Raw genomic sequence first — 24,462 nt, 5'->3', positions numbered from 1 at the left:
TATTTGCTTTGTAAGAACAAATCACATCTAATGTTGGATGTCCTACATTTGTAGATATTGCTGTGTTATGTAAAACTATTAGTTTATTTTTTACATTTTAGAATGGGGTGCCTTGAGATTGTGCAGAATTTGAATGGGTGCCTGGACTGAAAAAAGGTTGAGAAACGCTGGTGTAGCCCTCTCTGTTCAACAGAAGCTGATTGTTAGACTGACTTTTGTCAAACTGTCCTGCTGGAAAACCAGCTTTCGATCAGTCCTGCTGTCAGAATACGATAGTATAGGGGGGAGGTTATCTTCTGTGGATACAGGAAACTGTGAGGTTTTTTTTTTTTGTTTATCTGCTTGGCTGAATGAAATATAAAAACATCAGTATGCCCAACCTAAAGTGATACTAAAATCTTGTTTTTTTTTTTTGTAAATAACAAAAATGTCTATACTTACCTGCTGTGTGCAGTAGTTTTGCACAGAGCAGCCTGGATTCTCCTCTTCTGGAATCCCCCGATGGCACTCCTGGCCCCTTCCTCCTGTCGGGTGCCTCTATAGCAAGCAGCTTGCTATGGGGGCACCCAAGAAAGCGCACTCCCAAGCTTAGCCGCTCTCCTGATTGGTTCACTGGCTGTGATTGACAGCAGCGGGAGCCAATAACCACGGCTGCTGCCTCAGCCAATCAGGCATGAGAGTCCTCGGAGAACTGAGGCTATTGTGGAAATCACTGGATCAGGACGGGGCTCAGGTGAGTGTTGGGGGGAGGGGTTCTTAAAGGGAGAATTGTACAACCTACAGAATTTTTTTTTCTTTAAGCAACACATAATAAGTACAGACCCAAAAATAAAGGAGAAAATTAACAAAAGGAAAAACTTAATTTTTACAATATATAGGCACATTTTTAGAATGGGATGTTAACAAATGCAGGTGACAGCGGCCACAAGAGGTAAAAGGGGCTCACATGGTCTCCATCCCTACCCACTTTCAAGCACTGTTCCTTGTCTCCACCCCTACCCACCTCCCAGTACCACCCTCTAAGGACAGTCCCCCAGATGCCTTTGCCAACTCAGATATTACATTGAAAAAGTTGCAGTGACATCATCACTGTGCTGCACTTAGCCTGTTTCAGAGAGCAGAGCTGTGGGAGGATTCCAGCAGACCCCTCCCACTACAGGCAGCCTGCAGAAACTACAGGAGGGGGTGGAGACAAGACCAGTCACCCTACAGAAGTAGAGGAAGCAGCAGTGAAGGGTCTTCATTACAGGAATCTCCTGTACAGAGAAAATGTTTCACACTGGAACACTGCACAGATATGGAAGAAATATACAAATCACACGGAGATTCCAGAAAGAATACACACGGCTCTTGTGTTAAGGATATGTTTGCTTAGCCCAGAGTTCAGCTTGAATAATTGTCATCATATAAATGGACCCTTGTGCCCCATTCACACTTCGCACAACAGGAATGTGCATTCTGGCTTGCTTTTTTTGCGCATTTTCACAAGTTTCTACGAGCCATAAGGCTGGGTTCACATATATGCATTTTGCGTTTGATGCTTTCTCCGGTGCTTTTTGCAGTTTTCCATTTTTCTACACACGATTTTGACATGTTTTTGCCGTGTTTTGGTCAGCTCTTTTTTAACTGATTAAGGACCGCCCTATAGCAGATATAATGCTATAGAGTGGCACCTGTGCGCAGAATCACGTATATATACATGATTTTGTATTGCCGGAGAGGGGGCATGCGAGAGCCCTACCTGCGCCGCCATTCGCAGCTGCGGATGTCAATCACCGGGTCCAGGCCGGTAATTACCCGCCGGTGATCACTGAGCATCTTCATGGGAAGAAGATTGTTTTGTTTACAATCTTCCTCCGTCAGCTCAAGCACACTGATCGCTATGGCTGTACTTACAGTGAAGCACCCCCCCCCCACCCTTTAGTAAAACACTCCCAGCACACAGTTAACCCTTTGATCGCCCCTCACATTAACCCCTTTCTGCCCAGTGCCATTAGTACAGCGTCAGTGCTTATTTTTAGCACTAATCACTGTATTGGTGTCACTGGGGTGTCAGTGACACCAAGTTAGTTCCCCCCAGTGTCAGAATGCCCGCTGCAGTCCCGCTAAAAGTCACTGATCGCCGCTATTACTAGTAGAAAAAATAAAATGCCATTATCTATGCCGCCATTTGTAGACGCTATAACTTTAACGTAAACCAATTAATTTACATGTATTGTGATTTTTTTCTAGCAAGGACATGTAGCAGAATACATTTTGGCCTAAATTTATGACGAAATTAGATTTTTACAATTTTTTTACTGGACATGTTCAATAGCAAAGTCCAAAATGTTGTTTTTTTTTCTGAAAATTGTCAGTTTTTTTTTTGCTTATAGCACAAAAATTAAAAACTGCACAGGCGATCAAATACCACCGAAAGAAGGCTCAATTCGTGGAAAAAAAAGTATGTAAATTTAATTTGGCTGCAGCGTTGCATGACTGCGCAATTGTTAGTTAAAATAACACAGTGCCGTAACGCAAAAAATGGCCTGGTCATGAACGAGGGTAAATCCTCAGGTGGGCAAGTGGTTAAAGTGGGATTTTTGTGTTGGTGGGCAGAATAAAAATGCAAATTGCAAAACACTGCAAAAATTCACTACCATGAACCTCAGTAACTACTCCATTGAACTTTATTGTAGCAAAAACACTGTTTTTTGCCTTTTAAAAAAGTCCCCTACCCTTTCCAAAAATGCAACAGCTCAAAAAAGCATAGGTGTAAACATGTTCCATAGGAAACAATGTTAAATGGACTGTAGCGCGTTTCTGTAAAAAGCACTAAAAAACACATTGTTATGAATGAAGTGGGACAAACGCAGCAAGGAAGCTCCAAAACCTTTTTTTGATGTGGAGTGTTGCACATTTTTTTACACGTTTGTTGCAGACAAATGTTCTACTGCTACCTGTATCTGGGGTCCAAATAACAATTAGCACTGAAAATGCAATGTGCGTTTCCTGAACATTTTCTGTGCACTCTGTCACGCGTTCCAGAAATTCTAACCTTAGGTTCACACCAAAGCCTTTTCCGCAGCATTTTGCAGAAACACACTACAGTCCATTTAACATGATTCCTATGGGACAAGTATACATCTTTATTATTATACAGTATTTATATAGCGCCAACGGTTTGCTCAGCGCTGTACATTATAGTGGGGGACAGTACACGAGACAGTACAGTAACAATACAATACACAAGGGGTTCGAGAGCCCTGCTCCTTGGAGCTTACAATCTAGGAGGGAACATCTCCGCGTTTTCACCTGGTGCGTTTTTTGGAAAGGGTCAGGGACTTTTTTTAACGCAAAACGTTGCATTTTTTGTTCTAAAGACTTCAATGGGAACGCTGCAGAAAAGCATGTATTGTCTCCTAGATTGTAAGCTCCAAGGAGCAGGGCCCTCTAACCCTCTATTGTATTGAACTGTATTGTTGCGGTATTGCCTCCCGTTATATTGTAAACCGCTGAGCAAACTGTTGGCGCGATATATATCCTGTATTATAATAATATTAATAATGTATTATGTTTTTTATGCATTTTGCATTTAAAATCTGCCTAGCAACAATAAAAAAAATGAAAAAAAATGCAAAACGCATCGAAATGCAGGTGCAAAAACACAAAACGCAATGGAGAAACACCTCAAACGCAACTTGCATAGGTGTGAACCCAGACTGAGCCTGGGTTCACACTGATGCGGTGTGGCACATCGCATGTGATTTGCACAGGACCCACACCGCATTCCTGTACAAATCACATGCGATTTCTGTGCAGTGCAATTTTTTAACCCTATTTTAATCCGCACCAGAATCGGATCGCATGGGTGTTCACACCCATGCGATCCCATTCTGCACATCACATCACGTTTTGTGAACGGATTTCGGGGTGTTGTTAACTTAAAATACACACCCGCAGTTCGTATGAACGGGGTGCGATTATAATGCGGTGCAGAATTCGCACAGAAACCAGTGCGAATTCCTCACCACATCAGCGTGAACCCAAGCTAAGTGTGAATGTGGCCTGAATAAATCAGGACACGGGGCAGCGCAGTGGTTAAATGGTTAGCCCCTCTGCCTGGCAATACAAGGATTGTCAGTTCAAATCCCAACCATGGCACCACCTGCCTGGAGTTTGCATGTTCTACCTGTGCCTGTATGGGTTTCCTCTGGGTACTCCAATTTCCTCCCAAAGACATGCTGGTAGGTGAATTGGCTCCTGTATAAATTGGCCCTAGTATGTGTATGTATGAATGTGAGTTAGGAACCCTAGACTGTACACCCCTTGAGGGTTAGGGACTGATGTGAATGTACAATATATATATAAAGTGCTGCATAAATTGACGGCGCTATATAAGAACCTATAATAAATAATGCCGGGAATACCTCACTTCCATGGTCAGTGTATTCTTTCTCAAGCTAGAGCTCAGCCCTGCACCCATCACAACTACAACACACAGAAGTGAACAGAGCCTACAGTGTGAACACATGACAGGTGGCCTCAAGCACCTCTTCGTATTCCTAGGAGATATAAGGAGACAGCACATTCTCTAGTACCTGGCCGCCATTTTCTCGGAGATTTAGTCCTCTACAAAATGGCTCCACACTGGTAGACAGGAGGGGGTTCCACAACCGCATAGTGCCCCACCTTTGCAGGAAGAGCCGCGCCCAAGCCACGCCAGCGGTTGCTGTTTGACCAATAGGAGTCTGCAGGGGCGGTCTTTCCACCGTGGCGCGCTTTTGCTTTGGCGCGAAAAGTTGTGTTGGCGCGCTTTCGTCTCGTGATCCGGTGGCTGTTGTGTGTTGGTCTCTCGTAGTCTTTGGCGTCCATCATGTCCGGGTTCGATGATGCCGGCATCTTCTACAGTGACAGCTTCGGGGGTGAACAGCCTGTGGGGGAGGATGGCCAGGCCAAGAAGTCTCAGCTGAAGAAGAGGTTCAAAGAGTTTCTTCGGCAGTACCGTTATGGCACCGACCGCACCGGCTTCACGTATAAATACAGGTCAGTGGGGAGCACATCGTGCGATCTATGATGAAGACATGGGACCTGTAGAGTTTGTGGGCTACAAGTCCCATATTTTAGCTGACCATACACTATACAATCTGATTGTACAATCCACCGTGGATCTGCCATCTACTGTGTAGTGCAAGGACCTGCCTGATGGATTTGAATTGAGTTGTGTAGGTTCTTGTATTACATCCTATTGATCTGACAATGGCCATCCATTTCTCAATGAAATATTGATTTTCCAATATCTTCTGCTAGGGAAAGAATTGATCTATAGCCGCCAACCTCTTTGGTCAATATGCCACATGTGGGGAAGTGGATTCAAGTGACAGTGAAGGTACAATATTCATCAACTAATCCAATCTCATCTGCTTGAAATACAATCGTATTCATGAGCAATGTACCTCCATGCTGACAATTGATGCGGGACAATTGAGTACTTTCCTGCCCGAATGACTCAGAATCTGATCTGAATAGATCAAAAATAAATTTTTGATCATTTGTAGGTTCATTTGATAGGTATCAGCTGGACAAAGTGTCAATGGCCACCATAAAGGAAATTGTACAATCTAATTGTAGGGCTTATGGACAGCTTTGAGGTTTTTTCCACCTGCCTTATGCGTTGTATTCATATCAGATTTATCTTCAGTTTGTGTTGACACACATTTAAGAGAAGTATGGGGTATTTTTTCTTTTTCTGCTTGCATAGTTCTGTCCCTCAACGGCTCTAAGACTGAGAAATGAGCCATCAAACACCTGATTGCTCAGTTCTCCCTGCCACTCTAATCAGAGAGCCGTGACTGTCAGTATCCAGCTCTCAGGTTGGGATCTTTAGCCCACAGTCAGCTGAAAATGGGTCACATTAGTGCAGAATGAACTGCACTCCTGTGATTCTCGGAAGTACGACCAAATGAGCTTTGCCTGTACTCCTTTTTACCTACTTTTATGTCTTAAAGTTCCACCTTAATGCTTTGCCCCCCCCACTCCCCATTAAGCATTGTCACCTTTGGGGAGAGGATACCCAAAATGACAGGTACCCACTTACGCTGCTGTCGCCTAGGTGATCGGAAGTGGAATTTGCCCTCCCTCCCCGTAGTCTTCTGGGACATGTAACAGGTCCCAGCAGACTACAGGGCATTCACAAAGCGCAGCGCTTCTCACGCATGCACAGTGGGCATCCGGCTGTGAAGCCGCAAGCTGTCCCAGCCGGGTGCCCACACTAAAGATGCCAGAGAGAGAAGATGGCCGGTGAAACCAACGGTGGTGAGGACACCGCTGGACCGAGGGACAGGTAAGTGGCTATATTTTAAAAGGCGGCAGTTAGTTTTTGTAGCTGCTTTTTTTTTTTTTCAGCTGGAACTTTGCTTTAAGTACCCATACGTCCTCAGATGGAAGCAATTATTCCAGGTTCATGGTACAACCATAATCCAGGTAAATATTTTTTTGCAGCCGGAAGGTTTTCATGTAGATCACTTTTTTTACAGGGTTTCTGCTGCTGCTGTTTTTGGGATCTCCTGTTCCATTGTGCCCAGGATGGCTGTAAGCATTTGGGTTGGCTGCCCAGAGCAGGAGGAAGAACATCAGTTACTCCCTCTCCTCTGTCAAACGGAGCCAGAAGCAATGTCGATTTTTGCCACTTCATATTTGTTTTTTGTTTTTTTTATACTTGGCAAGTACCAGTCAAAGAAGCGGCCAATCAAATCGATCTCTGACAGGCAGAGCAGGAATTGGGGCCAATAGACTCCTGATCTGTCAAAGAGAACCTGCCACTGCCCAAGCTATCACTAGAGGGACTGATCCTGATCTGGTGGAGCTAATTCTGCACATGTGCAATTGGTGCTGTATTGGGGAATCTTGTTGGTGCTTATCTCACCATTACTGTGGCAATGTGTAAATAAAGTGATTTCTGCTAGAACCCCAGGCCCATGTGTGGGAATGGTGGCACTTAACTTTGCTGTGCTATCTAAATGATTCCCTGCTAGAGCATCACATGTACCACCAGTCCCTCACATGCGCTCCCATCATTTTGTTTACACATGGCCATATTATCAGCAATGCAAGTGCTGCAAATCTTGTACTGGGTGGGAAAGTGCAGGTTTTATACAACCCACTGATATTTGCAATTTGGATGATGGAGGTAAATGGTATGAGTAAGCAATGTGGAGAATGAGGGTGAAGGTCTGCTATAATAAATTTCTTGTTTTTATCCATCCTGTGTCTTGCCTACACTCTTTAGACCTCTTGCACCTGAGTTAAAAAAAACAACAAATTTTTATTCATCTGAATATTGGTGCATTGTTGTCTATGGAACAATACACACAGCAGTGCAAAGATCAGCAATGAGAACTGTCAAACAAAAATAAAAATTTACATTTGAGTGCAGCAACTTGTGTGTATATTGCAATACTGGCAATGAAGCATTGTATGCTTGTGTACATATATACGTGCATTTAGGCAAAATATTTACAGAATACTTTACTCAGGATCTTTGTCAACAAGATCCTGTGTATAAACATTACTAAACTATTACGTCTCTGTGTATAAACATCAATAAATTATTACGTCTGTGCAACTGGCCTTAATTTTTCATTTTTTTACTTTGGTAGTGACCAGAAATAGTGAATAATTCTAGGTATATTGGGGGGAGGGGGGGGGGGGTCATGTGATTTTTTTTTTTTTTAACTCCTAGAATTTGGGACCCTAGCGGTGCCTGCTGCCCTGTGAATGTCTGCTGCCCTTGGGCGTTTTATATATTTGTTAGCCTAAAGTTCTTACTAAGGGTGACTCTGGTTTTTTTTTTTTTTTTTTTTTTTTTTTTAGAGATGAGCTCAAACGTCACTATAACTTGGGGGAGTTCTGGATCGAGGTGGAGATGGAAGACTTGGCCAGTTTTGATGAGGACCTTGCTGATTACCTTTACAAGCAGCCCACAGAGCATCTTCAACTGGTATGTTGCATGTCTTCATCAATACATTTCTAGCATGTTTCAATATACAACAGAGGTATAACTTAAAAAAAAAAAAAGTCACGCTTTTATCAAAAATCTGTTCTTGTCCTCCATAGTCCAAATAAATGTGTCCGTCTGCTACAGGCAGGAGGCAGCATTTCTTTTGTCTTTTCCCCAGTGATCAGACAACAACATTGTAACTTTCTAGCAAGTGTCGTGCTGGGTTTACACTGCTGTGATCTGATTTTGATCCAATTTTCAGTACGATTATGTAGTCATGGATGTTGAATTCATATCACTCGATGCCCGTTCTGGGCGCCTCACAGGTATTTTATTTTTTTCCCCACCTTTTGCCCTGCTGCAGGCAAGCAGCAGGGCTCACTTGTCAGGTGGAAGCATTGAGGCATCAGTGCCACTGCCGATTGCTTCCACACAGTGCCAGCCTCATTACATTCAGTGGAGCACATGGGAGACATCTGGGGTGTTTTAGACCTTGGATGTCTCAATGAGAACTTGTCACCAAACGTCATCACATAGGGGACTTGTACAAAAACTGCTCTGGCAGTGAAAGGGATGAAGCATAAGCCCGACACTCCCCTTTCCTGAAGAGCAGCCAATCAGTGCTCTTTACATTGCAAGGTCTCTCCTCCCTGCTAGTCCCTGGATGCAGTGCTGGGGGCAGGGAGGGGAGGAGGAGATAAACATGTAATAACATTGCGCTGTTCAAGTCTCCATAAAGCCCCTTTTTGTTTTTAAAAGCACCAGACATTCCTAAAATCGCATCCAATTTTAAATATGGTTTTGGTTACAAAAAAAAAAAGTAAATTGTCATGCGGGACACAGATTTAGTCCCTAGACAAGTAGGGTTTTTTCTTTTTCAAAAATTTCCACACCCCTTTGTAGTGCAACGCGGATGTGGTTTGTATATTTTATAGGGCCAAAATAATGTTGGAATCGCACCAAAGTATTACAGGAACCTTTTCCAAAATTTGCGTTGTGCTGAGTCACTTTGATCTGAATGGGCACCAATGAAAACGGATTTCCGTTGTCATGTGAATCTGCAACAAGTGGCATCAGAAACCACACTTGTGTGAACGAAGCTGCAGCAGAGCTCTGATCTGTGTCAGGCATTTGTGAATACAGCCCAGAACTGCCCTGACGTTTTGACCATATTTCTAAGCCTGGAAGTAGATGCTAAGCCTGGATAAAGCTTGACTAAAAATGGCTTCTGAGCGAAGTAGATGAGAGCATTTACAGGGAGATGACTATTACACGTAATGTGCATTAACTTGACAAAAAGAATCTAATGCTGGGTCCATCTAAAGTAATAAGTTGTTTGCTTTAACATGTCAAGTTGACTTTTTAAGTCACAGCTACAACTCGTGTTTTAAAATTGTAAAATAGTCCTGATGACAGTCACTCTGATAATTTGATCTGTGCTGCTCAGTGGTTCAAATGTACCATTAACATTAATATAGAGAGTATTGGACTGCATGACTCTACAGTTGCTCAGTGTCAATGGTTGCTGTTGATCACAGGTGACTTTAGAAAATAATGGCACACATACAGTGGATATAAAAAGTGATTGCTTAACTCTGAACAACGCTACATCCGCAGTTCTAAGAGGGTGTGCACACTTATGCAACCACATTATTTTAGTTTTTTGTTCCCCCCCCCCCCAATGATTTTAGTTTTTTTCAATTGAGATGTACAGTTTTCAGGTCACGTTAAAGGTGGAAAAAGTTCTGAAATGATTTTTTTTTTTTTTTTTTTTTCCATCACAGAAACCTGACATTTTAATGGGAGTGTAGACTTTCTATCCACTGTAAATGCCACAATTGGTGTGTTGTAATTTTTCTTTGCTCTAAAGGTTTGTGCTGTAACTGAGTAGGGCAAGCAGATGAAAATGTGGCTGTTGCAGATTACCATCATTTTCTGAGTGCAAAGCATTTGTTTATTTCTAGTTGGAGGAAGCTGCACAGGAGGTAGCGGATGAAGTCACCCGTCCTCGGCCTGCCGGTGAAGAAGCCGTCCAGGATATTCAGGTCATGCTGCGTTCTGATGCTAATCCTGCCAATATTCGAAGTCTTAAGGTAATTGTTTTAAAACGTTTTTGAGATTTGTAGTTGAACTGCAGCCACATTGTAGTTGTAAAACCCAGTGTCTGTCTAGGCAGATCTAAGTCAGAGAAGAATGGATGATGCTTTAAAGTGGAGCCCCAGTCAAACCTACAAAAAAGTCAGCAGCTATGGGACAGATAAGCTACAAAGCACAAATTCAGATCTGCCCATACTCCACTGGCCCCATTTCTGGAGAATCCAGAACCCTGGCCTGACACCTCACAATTTCCAGTGGTGGACCAACAAGGGTCTCCTGCGTATAGCAGATTATGACCATCGAGGGGTCTTGTAAGGTCAACTCTTACGAGGAAAATACAATCTGCCTCAAACGGAACAATATCCTTATGCTCAGATTGCACATTTTTATAAGTTCCATGCAGAGAAGGTCTGACCTCTCCACTACTACACCTGTGGAATATCTCTGTGGGGGCATTAACAAGCACTTGGATCACATCTCCAAGCTCTATGGTATATTGTCCTATTTAGATTAAGTTCCTCTATATGGAGAGTTGGGAGTAGAACATGGGAGACACCCTGAACTTGGCAGAATGACACAAGCTGGCTCCGTATCCAGCCAAGTTGACATCCTTAATTGACGCGAACTACAAAGTATTTGTAAGGTGATATATAGTCCCAGCTAGTGTGAACCAGTGGGTCCAGGAAGCTTCCTCCTCTGTTTCAGGGTTTGTGGTCAGGAGGGCATGGCCTGTTTTGGTGGACGTGCCCGAAAGTCAGGTGATTCGGGATCCGTGTAACCATAAAACAAGACAGAGGGCGCACCAGAGTGCATTATCCTTAAAAAATGTATTGTTAAAGTATTATACTGACAAAACTGCAGTTTCCACAAGCTCATCAAATCCAGGATACATTGTGTCACCCCACAGGGCAGATAGGACCTCCAACTGGCTAACGTGTTTTGAGGACTAGCCTCTTCCTCAGAGGGCTCTGAGGAAGAGGCTAGTCCTCAAAACACGTTAGCCAGTTGGAGGTCCTATCTGCCCTGTGGGGTGACACAATGTATCCTGGATTTGATAGAACAATGTTTATTTGAGCTTGTGGAAACTGCTATTTTGTGAATACTTATTTTAACAAATACTCGTAAGGATAATGCACTAGGCCAGTGCGCCCTCTCTTGTATTATGGTTACAGTAGTTTTAGACTTCCCCAGTCTTAAGAGGGCAGCAAGGTGTGACATTCAAGCCAACAAGGATGAGATCATAGCCAGTTTTCCTTCTGGACCTATTCCCAAGTTCAGGAGGATTGATGTTTTGAGTTGATTTGGGATCAGCACCTACATAATTATTTACGTGCTCACTGGTAATAACCTGACCAAGTCTCTACACCGAGCTTTACTAGGCCGTAAAGTAAATCCCTCTGTTGAAGCATCTGCATGAATCGACACTACTTTCTCATTTGGTGACTTTTCTTTCATTATATTGTACTGTATATCTTCAATAAAACATTTTGTAATGAATATATAGTTTGCTGAATTTTATACTTGATCAGTGCTTTACTTCATGCTTGTTCATAGACCGCATCATGTTCCAGCATTTGTCTGCCTAAAGTATTAAGAGGATAAATATTGGTTAGACCTTAGAAGTGGATTTGCGTCATAATTTTTGTTCCTGTGTTTTGTAGTCGGAACAGATGTCTCATCTTGTGAAGATCCCTGGCATCATAATTGCTGCAACAGCCGTGAGAGCAAAGGCCACGAAAATCTCTATCCAGTGCCGGAGTTGCCGAAATACAATTAGTAATATACCTGTGAGACCTGGCTTGGAGGGATATGCCATGCCTCGCAAGTGTAACACGTAAGTTCATAAGCCTGCTTAACTTGAGGATTGTACATCCGCCTCTGAAGTATTTGAGCATTGAGAAAAGGTTTTAACCATTGTGGGATGTACCAGTCTACCAAGTGGCATTTAAATTTAAAGGATAGGTTGACTGTTAGGATCAGAATGTTACACTCCTATTAGGCTCCATGCATGGTGGCTTGTAGTTCTCGAACTGCGAAGGCGTTGGTGAGCACTCTTGTAGTTCATTGATTCTTCCTGCCATTCAGTAACTGGCCTGCCTGGGTGTTTAGCTTAGGCTGGCAGAAGTGTGTTCTATGCCCTTGTTGCTAACTGGGCAATTAAGAGCATTTATAAAAATGGATTCCATTTAGAATGTGGATAGTAAGTTGTGACTATATCAATGCATTCTGTTGTTCATGCAAGAAATTACATAAACAAGTTAGTCTTCTAACATTTTAGTGTGGTGTCATGTTTTGAGGTCTATGATCCAGCTGTCTATAGGCCTTGTTGATTTAACACCACTGAAAAAATAGGAAGTCTGTGAACTGTAAATGTTTGAGAAGAGGGAGGTGTGGAAAGATCAAGCGCAAAAAGAGTAGCATGGTACTTAATCTGCAGTTAAAGCTTGGATGTGGTACCATTGTAGTAATTGGTCTCTACTGCACAGTGAAGGATAATGTGTCCCATATTTGTCTTCACTATTCATGTTCTAACTGTAATTTAAAAAAAAAAATGGTTTCCTCCTTTGGTCACTTTTGCAGGCTTAAGCATAGGTTCACACCGTGCAGTGCACGTGTTTCAGTGCAGTGTGATTTCAGCCCATTCATTTACACTTAATGGTTTTGTACCATGTGATCCAGTGCAGGCAAGCACACTGCGTTTGCGACCTGTGGTTTGGGGTTTTAAAATTGCACTGACATCCTCCTGCAGACCATGATGGCAGTGCGTTTTGAACACTGTGGAAACTTGCACGCATCCTGGGTTTCCTGCACTGTTCTAGTGTGAACCGGGGCTCAAACTCTTTTTATATAAGAATAAAATTTCTAGGAAAATGATAAGGCCAGTTGTTTGAGGGTTATATTCACATTTATTCCTATACTTGTTGGTGTCAGTGATTTGATAAATTAAGGCATCCATATAATGAAGATAAGAAAATACCTGTCAAAGCCTGAAGGCGCTAAATTAAATTGACTTTCTTCTCTCTGAAATTTTTGTGTAGAGAACAAGCTGGTCGCCCCAAGTGTCCCCTTGATCCTTATTTCATCATACCAGATAAATGCAAATGTGTGGATTTCCAGACACTGAAACTTCAAGAGTCACCAGACGCCGTACCTCATGGTGAATTGCCACGACATATGCAGTTGTATTGCGACAGGTAAAAAACCCCTACTGCACAAGTCCTTACGCGGTCTAAGGAGGTTTTGGACATTGTATGCTGTGCCTTAATTTCTAATTTAATTCTGAAATATGTTTACATTTATTTTTTAGATATCTTTGTGACAAAGTTGTCCCTGGCAACAGAGTGACCATTATGGGCATTTACTCAATTCGTAAAAGTGGCAAAACCTCTACCAAAGGTCGTGACAGAGTGGGAGTGGGTATTCGAAGTTCATATATTCGTGTGGTTGGCATTCAAGTGGATACAGAAGGCACAGGTGAAATGTCATTTACTGCCACATGCTTGATGCAGTCTAGAACATTTATTGTCGACTTGGGTTGGTGGGTATGCTCTGCATTGCTTCCAGCAAGGGTTGGGGATGCAAGTAGTTTTGTGGCTTATATTGTTAGATATAACTTGTAATAGGTACAATGTAGGCCATATATTTAAGCTGCAAACCTGAGTATAAATCTCCATCTACCTGCTCCTTTTCTTTTGATCTAAAATTCCTGTGCCCTGCTTTCCCCATCTAATTCCTCAAGGTTGACCTATTGTAGTTGAGCTAGAACTTTGTTTTTTTTTGGGGGTTTTTTTTTGCCACATTTTCTTATTGATCAGTGTACAAAGCTATAGAGGATCTTGTGACTTTTTTGCTTTTTACTGCTGAAAGATTCTACAATCAGAATTGAATATAGCAAGAAAGCAAATAAAGCCTCTCAGGTCCAGTCCCTTTTTGGAGTGCTGCAAGTCCAAAGAACAGTTCATTCAGTAGTGCCCTGATAGATATTGTCCATATCCCGCAACATGCTTTTCTATTAGTACAATAAACACTTTGTATCTCCTGGTATATGTAATCCATATATGTATGTCGTATGCATTGCACTGAGGCTGAAAAGCATTCAGCCTAATCTAGCTGATTCATGAATGGGTACACGTCTGTAGTTTCTGTAGTCTTAGAAGCCTGGTGTGCGAGCAGAATGTTGCAGTGTAATGTTTGTTTTTACATGACAGGTCGAAGTGGAGTCGGAGCTGTAACACCTCAGGAAGAGGAAGAGTTCAGACGACTTGCCTCCAGACCTGACATCTATGAGACCATTGCTAAAAGCATTGCTCCTTCTATTTATGGCAGCAGTGACATCAAGAAGGCCATTGCATGTCTACTCTTCGGTGGCTCCCGCAAAAGGTGGGCAACTGGAATAAACCGACCTTAAATGCATTTACTGTAAAGTTAATATTCAATAAAACAATCTGTGGGATACATAGCAGCTTTTGAGTACAAATCTGCCCCTAGGAGGATGGGACACCATACAAAAGCATAGGGAGAGGCCTTCTCCACTTTTGGCTATACTCTGCATGGGAAGTGTGAACTCAGTTACAGTTCTGTGCTAGAATATACACTGCTTCTACCTTCATTAAAAAGCTTCTTGTGTATCTGTTTGACTATTACCAAGCATGTTTGTACTTGAATATTAGTATGTTAAATTTTTTAGGCTTCCTGATGGACTGACTCGTAGAGGAGATATTAACTTGCTAATGCTGGGAGACCCAGGAACTGCGAAGTCTCAGCTTTTGAAGTTTGTAGAAAGATGTTCTCCTATAGGGGTAAGTAATATCTTATCCCTGTCAGAGGGTTGTTCTGTAGTATATGGTGTATTCACAAATGTACCCTCTTTGCTATCTAATTTCTGTAATTTTGTTAATAGGTTTACACCTCTGGGAAGGGTAGCAGTGCTGCTGGCTTGACAGCTTCTGTGATGCGGGATCCTGTGTCTCGTAACTTCATTATGGAGGGTGGAGCCATGGTGCTAGCTGATGGAGGTGTGGTGTGCATTGATGAGTTTGATAAGGTAAGGATAAACACCATTTAGCAAGTGACCTCATAAGTTCCTTTATGGAATAAATAAAACTTTTCTTTTTCCCTAGTGGAGACAATGGTTTGTGACTGCAATGGAGGGGGGGGGGGGGGTGCTCTTGCTGCTGTCATCGAACAAAAAGCCTGGTATACCACCTGGACCTGTAAACTAGTTATTACTGTGAAGCTTATTGCAGTCATATACCTCCAAGATGCCTGAACTCAGTGACCCCATGGTTTGCCCTTGCAAGGCAATGTCCTACTTTAGAGGCCAGTAGAGGTACTGTCAATTTTTTTTTTTTTTTTTTTTGCTTTGACCTGTATAGGCAGCTCCTGAGGCTGTAGCCAAAAAAGGCAGGCAGAGGGTAGAGGACTAGTCACCCGTATTGCCTGTGGACTCCCTGCAGCTGATCTTTCGCCATGACTTATTTGCTATGCATTGTTTGCTTACCTGTACTGTGTGTGGAGGCATCCATCTTGGCATCAACAGAGTACTGTGGGCAGAGCAATCCCCGTGGCTTCAGCAAAGAGTACCGTGAGCAGAGCAATCACCAAGTCTCCTTCCAAATGTGGTGATTTAGCAGTCCTAGGGAACTGTGCCATAGATTTCACACAGTGCAAGAGATACTTCTATGCGGTTGTAGGCAGTGGTGTATTTAAGTTTTTTTTTTTTTTTTTTTTTTTTTTTTTTTTTTTCTTCAGGCTGCCCAAAAACCCCCTCTTCCATGGAAAGAGCCACCAATCAACACCACCACCCCTCCCCACTGCGGTGAAAGCCTTACATTGACTAACACCACCCCCAATACACTGGTTGCACCCCCCGTTTAGAGAAAACACCTTTACAGCTCTGGACATCCCCGGGAGCGAGAGTTGGGCTTTGCATACACCGCCAAGCAGCCCACAGCCTCTCTGAGATCCCACCTGGTCTCCATGCCACATGTGTCCCTTCTGGGAGGTGGTGCTGCCCCCCCCCCCCCCCCCCTGAAAAATGCCACCCTAGGCTTGTCCTGGCACCCTCATACCCGGAGTTTTGTTAAAAGGAATTCATAACGAGGTGGTTTTTTTTGTGTTGTTTTTTTTTCAGGGCACTGCTTAGGCACATTTAACATGGTTTTAAATGTGTACCAAAAAATTGAAAACCATTTTAAAATCCACAGTACTGTTAATCCAACAAGTTCTACAATATCTCACAGAAGTGAGTCCACACCTCACATTTTTATAAATATATTATCTTTTCATGTGACAACACTGAAGAAATGACACTTTTCTACAATGTAAAGTAGTGAGTGTACAGCTTGTATAACAGTGTAAATTTGCTGTCCCCTCAAAATAACACACAGCCATTAATGTCTAATCCATTGGCAACAAAATGAGTGCATCCCTAAGTAAAAATAGCCAAACTGGGCCCAATACTTTGTGTGGCCACCATTATTTTCCAGCACTGCCTTAACCCTCTTGGGCATGGAGTTCACCAGAGCTTCACAGGTTGCCTCTTCCACTCCTCCATGACGACATCACTGAGCTGGTGGATGTTAGATACCTTGCGCTCCCCAACCTTCCGTTTGAGGATGCCCGACAAATGCTCAATTAGGGTTTAGGTCTGGAGGCATGCTTGGCCAGTCCATGACCTTTACTCTCAGCTTTTTTTTTTTTTTTTTTTTTTTAAGCAAGGCAGTGGTCGTCTTGGAGGTGTGTTTGGGGTCGTTGTGTTGGAATATTACCTTGCGGCCCAGTCTCCGAAGTGAAGGGATCATGCTCTGCTTCAGTATGTCACAGTACATGTTGGCATTCATGGATACCTCAATGAACTGTAGCTCCCCAGTGCCGGCAGCACTCATGCAGCCCCAGACCATAACACTCCCACCACCATGCTTGACTGTAGGCAAGACACATTTGTCTATATACTCACCTGGTTGCCGCCACACACGCTTGACACCATCTGAACCCAATAAGTGTATCTTGATCTCATCAAACCACAGGACATGTTGGCAGCACTCATACGTCTATTTCCCAAATACAACCTCTGGATATGACGGTGAGCACGTGCACTGGTCGACCATGGCGAGGTCTGTTCTGAGTGGAACCTGTCCTGTTAAACTGCTGTATGGTCTTGGCTAATATGCTTCATCTCCGTTTCAGGGTCTTGGCAATCTTCTTATAGCCTAGGCCATCTTTATGTAGAGGAACAATTCTTTTTTTCAAATCCTCAGAGTTCTTTGCCATGAGGTGCCATGTTGAACTTCCAGTGATCGGCATGAGAGAGTGAGAGTGATAACGCCAAACTTAACACACCTGCTCCCCATTTACACCTGAGACCTTGTAAAACTAAGGAATTACATGACACCAGGGAGGGAAAATTGGGCCCAATTTGGACATTTTCATTTAGGGGTGTACTCTTTTGTTGCCAGTGGTTTAGACATTAATGGCTGTGTGTTGAGTTTTGAGAGGACAGCAAATTTACACTGTTATACAAGCTGTACACTCACTACGTCACATTGTAGCAAAGTGTCATTTCTTCAGTGTCACATGAAAAGATATAAAATGTGAGGGGTGGACTCATTTCTGTGAGATACTGTAAATAGTTAATTTGACAGTGTTGTGTTTAGCTGTCTTTTATTATAGTAGAAGTAACCGGGAGCAATATTCATACACAACTTGTAGTCCTTAATGTTGTAAAATATCTGATTTGCTGTTCATCTTTTCAGATGCGGGAGGATGATAGGGTTGCCATCCATGAAGCCATGGAGCAGCAGACCATTTCCATAGCAAAAGCTGGCATCACCACCACTCTGAACTCTCGCTGTTCAGTACTTGCTGCTGCTAACTCAGTATATGGCCGGTGGGATGATACAAAGGGTGAAGAAAACATTGACTTCATGCCCACCATTCTCTCAAGGTTCGATATGATCTTCATTGTGAAGGATGAACATAATGAACAGAGGGATATGGTAAGACAAGTTGCCAGTTTTTTTTATTTCAATATATTCTGTGAAATCTATTTGTGAAAAAATTGCTGTGCAAATGTCCTAGCATTTGCACAAATTTCCCAAACCTCTAATGAAATATGGGTGAAATTTCAATTTTTCCATGTATGTCCTGACCCATCAATTTTCTAGTGGCCGTTGAGTGGTATTTTTTTCCTTTTGTGGCATTTCAGGCAAAGGCAATGTAACTTTTACCTAGATGAGCATTGCGGAAGTTGAATTAGGTACCTCTTAGAAAAAGCGATCTGCTCCGAAAGAAGCTGCTCGACTGCTTCCACCTGACAGGCAGAAGTCTGCCTGTCAGTTTTAGACACCATCCCATTGGCTGCAATCACCGGATTGGCAGCGAAGGGTTAAATTGAGGTCCAGTTTAAAAAATAAATACTGTTCTAATTCATTTATCTTCATTGTAAGCACTGGTAGCTGATGGAGTGGTTTGGTTTTTTTTTTGGTTTTTTTGCAAGCACCTAGACAGGCTAATAAAAATGTGGTGGGAGGTAAATAAGATAGATTTGTCACTATTGGAAGCATTGGCTTTGCCAGCTCACAACTGCTTGAAACCAAATCTTAGCGATGACTGTGGGCACTTCAGGTGCCAATGTTTAAATTCTTGCTTTTTCCCTACAGACTCTGGCCAAGCATGTAATGAATGTCCATCTCAGTGCACGAACACAGACACAGGCTGTCGATGGAGAGGTGGATTTGAATACACTGAAGAAATACATTGCTTATTGCAGAACGTAAGTATGTCTTGCCAAATTCCTTACTTTTCACTATAGGGCCCATTTATAAAACCTCAATATGGCCTTACTGCTGCCATTCCACTATATAACTGCAAAAAAAAATTAGTGTGCTTTTGCATATGGGCTCTCAGCATAAACTATTACAATGAACAGGGCTTCACTTGCATCAAAGTACAAGAGACGGGTCATGTGACCTGTCCATGTAACTGGACTGTATTCCTATCATGGAATGTGCTCTGCAGCATTATGCAGGGAACTCTCCCAGGGCCACTGCAGGCTCCATACCAAAGCCTGCAGCTTATGAATAAAAGTAAAATGCAGGCACAGATATACGTTAATGTTTGAACCGTAGCATCCACTCCATCTAAATGGTCTGCTTTTATAACTGTTCATGTCTACTTGTGTATTAGATGCTGGTAATGAACAGTTGATTCTATTTCAGTGTGAAGTTCTGTTGCTGTTTTAAAGGGTTTACAAAAAATAACTGACAGGTTATAATTGCAGACATTTGTGAAAAAATGACAATGTATGGCTTGTATCTCTCCAGTAAGTGCGGACCACGAATGTCAGTTGAAGCAGCTGATAAGTTAAAAAATCGATACGTACTAATGCGCAGCGGTGCTCGCGAACATGAGCGGGAGAGCGAGAAGAGATCCAGCATCCCTATTACTGTCAGGTAAAACCATGTCAAAGATCCTTTAGGCTTCAGATGTCCTGAGCACTCAGTTAATGCAGAGTAACAATGCTGTGCAACTAAACAAAGCAGTAGTTACACCAATCTGGTGTGTTTTAGCAAGGACATGTGACTAATTTCCTATTTCTAAGGCTGCATTCACACTTCAGTGTTTTGTAACTTGAAACTCAAACTTCCAAAACGCTCAAACTTAAAAAAATAATCAATTGTTCTCTATGGTGCCTGTTCACACCTGATTGCGCAAACAAGCGCCATTGAGCTGTTTTGGGGCTTCGAGCTTCAAGCTACAAAACGCTCAAGTGTGAATACAGTCGATGGGTACATCAACTGGGCTGGGAAATGCACAAAAAATAATTCTTTCCTTTTTAACTGTCGTGTGCTTAGCTGACATGAATAACTGCACCTAGGTTAGAATATTACTTGTTACCCCTAGGGGGCTGCCTTTTTGTATGCTTAACTTTCTGCACAGCAGTCAATGGGTCCAAGCAGATTTCAAAGAAAATGGGAATACCTTTGTGACTGGGTGGAATCACATGGTGTTCTTGTGTCCCACAGGTCCTGACTTTTTTTTTTTCTTGGTGCAAAGATCTTACCTTTTTTAGGTTCCATGTACACTGGGTGTTTTAATAGCTCTGATAGCGCTAGCTGTGTAAAGTCACGTTAAAGTGAGTTTAGTGTTTTTGCATTCGCTTTTAGCTGCGTTTTTTTTCCCGTGTTTTGGGTTTTTAGCGTATTTTTACAAAAGTTTTTTTTTTGCTAAAAAAAAAAAAACCGTTTTGCCGCACTTACCAGCATTAAAACATTTTTACAGCTAAGAAAAAAAAAACTCTAGAAACCCACTAGGACGTGTATGCATGCACACATAGGCTAAAGAGCTGGGGAGTTTACTGGCTGTAGAAAAAAAGCCAAAACCATCCAGTGTGCATGAGGACTAAAGGATAAGTTAACCTTTTGGAAACAAGTTACATGTTCCTGTTTTTAGGGTGGAACATATAACCTGTTTCCAATGTTGCAGCCTTTGCCCACTGCACCATTTAGGTGTTGCTGCAGGACCACGAAATAAAATTCTTCTTCATGACTAGCCTTAATGTCTGATGTTACTAGTGGCTTTCCAATTTTCTGCCAGTTTGCGCACTGCTCGCCTTAATATTTCCAGTTGTTAGATGGGTTTTATTTTACTAGAGTAGTTGCACATGTTATCCCAGGGAATGATGCAACTCCACTTTATAGTATATAGTGTTGTCTTAGGAATCTGAAATTGTAGTTTTCAGTGCATGCAGTGAATTAGAAGTGACTTTTACCACAAGTAATGGATGCTGCTTTTAAGGATCTGCTAATAGTATATGCTTTTTTAGCTATTTTTGTAAACTCAACACTTTTTTTTTTTTTTTTCCCCCCCAGACAATTGGAAGCCATTGTCCGGATTTCAGAAGCACTCAGTAAGATGAAACTACAGCCTTTTTCTGCAGAAAGTGATGTAGAAGAGGCACTGCGGCTATTCCAGGTGTCCACATTGGATGCTGCCATGTCTGGAAGCCTGTCGGGTAAGAACACGAAAAAACATTTATATGCCGGTCAACTTGTTGCTTGCCATGTGTTTATAAAATGTTTTTCTTGAAGGTGTGGAAGGATTCACAACCCAGGAGGACCAAGAAATGCTTTCACGCATAGAGAAGCAACTGAAGAGAAGATTTGCCATTGGATCCCAGGTGGCTGAGCACAGTATCATCCAGGATTTTCTGAAACAGGTGAGGATTGCTTCTTTAAAATTGCTCCCAGAAAGCTATACATTAGTTGTGCTTGGACAGATGATTGTTTTTTTTTTTTTGTTTTTTTTTTTTGACTTTAAAACAGCAATTGTAAATCTAAAGGTTTTGTCTTATTGAGGCAGAATGTGTACATTTTTATATACTTTGGCTTTCACTGTAGCAGATGTTGGCAACTGAACTTGGGTTTTTAAACTGGGACTACATTCTGCAGTACTTAAAGTGGAGTTTGTCACACTGTGGGAAAAAAAGTCTGCTACAAAAACTGTAGCTGCTGACTTTAAAAAACAAAAAACAGCCACTTGCCTGTCCCACGATCCCGTGGCGTCCTTCCCGCAGCCCGTTTCACCAGCTGTCTGATGTTCCAGGCGCCAGCATCTTCAGTGTGGGCACCCGGTTATGACAGCTTGTGGCTTCACTGCTGGGTGCCCACTGCACGAGTAGCGCTGCCTGAATGGCCCTGTAGTCTTCTGGGACCTGTCACATGTCCTAGAAGACTACGGGGAGGGTAGGACAACTTCCAATCGCCTAGGCGATCTCACTGGATGTAGGAGCGGGTACCTATCAATTTTCGGCCTTTTGTTTAGGTTCAGTGTTTTTGAGCATTTTAGATGGTGACTTATTGGTTCTTCGGCCTTCTTTTTGTGGAAAAAAATTAAGTCGGCAGCTACAAATACTGTAGTTGCTGACTTTTAAAAAACCAAAAAAACAAAAACACTTGCCTGTCCAGGGGTCCAGCACCATCCTCACCCAAATTGGTTCTTCGCTGGTCTTCAGGCCCTGGGCACCAGCCTGTTTACTTCACAGCCAGGTGTACTGACCTTTTTGTAAATGGTCCTGCAGCTTTCTGGGACATGTGATGTCACAGAATGCTGAGTGGTTAAGGAGGAGTTCAGGTGGATTGCTGTGGCAAACTGACCGAAGTGTGGTAGCGGGTCCTGGCTTGTCAACCCCACCATCCCTGAGCATGAGGTCACCGGCCACAGGTTGAGCACCTCTGGGGTAAAATCTGAATTTGCTGAAGAAGCCTTTATTGTCAAAAGGACATAGAACTGCCCTTTTGCAAAAAAAAAGCCGTACTGCTTACATTTAAGTAAAGTTTTGGCTTTTGAAAGCAGTGAAAATGTAATCTCTAAATACTACTAGAAGCAGTGAAAGCAGTTTTGCTGATGGAGATCAAGTTTGGATATTTTTACTTTGGTTTTTTTGTTTGTTTTGTGTAAAATCAAGGCTTTTGCTGTCCTGTGACCAGGCTTCCCTATGCTACTTGTACAGGCTTAACATAAACCTATAATTTGCTCAAGTGTTTTGTTTACTATATACTTTGTGTGCTCTGTTCTAAATTAAGATTCCAAAATTAGTATGTTGGTGAAGGGATAAGCGTGTTCACATACACTGGTGAATGATGATCAGACTACCCTAAGTTCATGCTTGGCTTCCTTTTGGCTGCTCCCAAAATTTGCAGTTAGATCTGCTATGGGCAGTGGAGAGCAAATCTGTTCTGTGAATACAGGCGTGTCCCATTGCAAACACCAGTGTGCATGTACAAAGTTTTATAAACTGGCAGGGAACAGGCTGGGCTACAAATGTTTAACTGCTTCCCACTGCTATCCCCCTAGCTCTTAAATAGAATCTAAATGTTGGGAAGAAGTCATTTCAATCAAGGACTGCTGAGCTTGCCAGTCACGTGATTAGAAGCTGCCAATCGCAAGTATGTGTCAGGAGCTGTTGTTTGCCTTACTGTGGCTGCGTGCTGTCAGCACAGAAAGCAGTTGCCTGTGAACACACACGTGCTTCTACCTGCCCAGAGGCCACATATATGCATACAGTCAGCGGGATGGTACTGAGCAGACATGGAAAAATGTAGGTAAACAATACTTGTTTTTGCATCTTTTGGTTTCAATCTATCAAATGTTTTAATTTCATCTTTGCAGAAATACCCAGAACATGCAATCCACAAGGTTTTGCATCTGATGATGCGAAGAGGGGAAATTCAGCATCGTCTCCAGCGTAAAGTGCTTTTCCGGATCAAATAGGCAATTGTTGCTTGCTATTGTGTACAGACATGGACTGAATTTTCAAAAGCCTTTTTTTTTTTTTTTTTTTTTTTTTTTTTTGGTTACCCAAGCCTAGAGTACACAAGTCATGATGTACATACTGAACCCTGAGAGGTGGAGAGTTAAGTCAAGCTTTTGCTAACTGTAGATGTGCGATTTATTGATATACATTTAATTGCCATTAGCGGAAATGCAGACTTAAAGTTAACCTTGTGTTTTGACTGACATTTCACAATCTTTGCTTCTGTCCTGGAATGTTGCATTCTGGTTCAGTCTCCATACAAAATAACTTCACTTATTTCTATGCATTCATAAGTTTATATGAACTATTCTTACATTCTTTAATAAATGTGCAGAGAATAAAATGTTATGTCTGGTTTCCTTCATGGGTAGTCTCTGGCTGTTGGATGTGGTTTAAGAATAATGAAAACCTTTCTGCACATAGGAATAGGGTACAAGTTAAAAATTGTTTTTACTTTTTGATTAACTTTTTTTTTTTTTTTTTCACACTAAGCCCTGGTCACACTGATGCGATCTGAGATTCCAGAACGCATGGAACAGCATGACAAGTGAAATAAAAGGAGTTTCCATAGAGGCCGTTGGCACATATGCAGTATGATTCTGATGCAACTTTAAAAAGGGTCCCGTGTGATTTGAATGGAAATTGCTCATCTGTCCTAAGAACATGTCAGCACATATTCTGCAAGTCTTTGCTTTGTTTTTAATCTCCCATCCCTAATGTGTCAGGAGTGAGTGACTGAAAAACCAGCAAAATCACACTGGAACCAGCAGGAAAATTGTACCACATCTGTGACCCTAGCCTTAAGTAAATGACTTGACTTGCTCTTCTGCATGTGTACAACTGCAAACATGAGGATTGGGATTACTGGCCACCACCTGAAAATGCTAGGCCTGGCTGTTAGGCGAAGCCTATTCTTTGACTCACTGACCAAAAAAAAGCCTGGAATGTAACCCATGTAGACGAAGACCTTCATGTTTAAAGTGAACCAAAGTACTGAAGCAACTGGGTGACAACCAGGTAACTAGAATTTGAGGAAGAGGGCAGCAGCCGCCTTTTATTCTTGCCAGCTTCC

At 42.3% G+C, this 24,462-nt stretch overlaps 1 protein-coding gene across 1 annotated transcript; it reads left to right on the top strand.

Annotated features, from left to right (window-relative positions):
- Positions 1-4,768: 4,768 nt before the first annotated feature.
- On the top strand, positions 4,769-23,733 carry MCM5 (minichromosome maintenance complex component 5). Its single transcript, XM_089674814.1, has 15 exons — positions 4,769-5,025; positions 7,852-7,978; positions 9,943-10,071; positions 11,737-11,909; positions 13,114-13,269; positions 13,383-13,549; positions 14,284-14,455; positions 14,763-14,874; positions 14,976-15,119; positions 17,830-18,072; positions 18,736-18,848; positions 19,399-19,527; positions 20,947-21,089; positions 21,166-21,293; positions 23,246-23,733. The coding sequence occupies exons 1-15, from the start codon at positions 4,856-4,858 to the stop codon at positions 23,345-23,347; spliced, it is 2,208 nt and encodes a 735-aa protein (XP_089530940.1). The 5' UTR covers positions 4,769-4,855; the 3' UTR covers positions 23,348-23,733.
- Positions 23,734-24,462: the final 729 nt, after the last annotated feature.

Source organism: Staurois parvus, unplaced genomic scaffold (assembly GCF_062004578.1).
Source record: "Staurois parvus isolate SC_StPar_1 unplaced genomic scaffold, SC_StPar_1.0 ptg000152l, whole genome shotgun sequence".
In the NCBI taxonomy this organism is placed as follows: domain Eukaryota; kingdom Metazoa; phylum Chordata; class Amphibia; order Anura; family Ranidae; genus Staurois; species Staurois parvus.
This window is presented reverse-complemented; position numbering and strand designations above follow the sequence as displayed.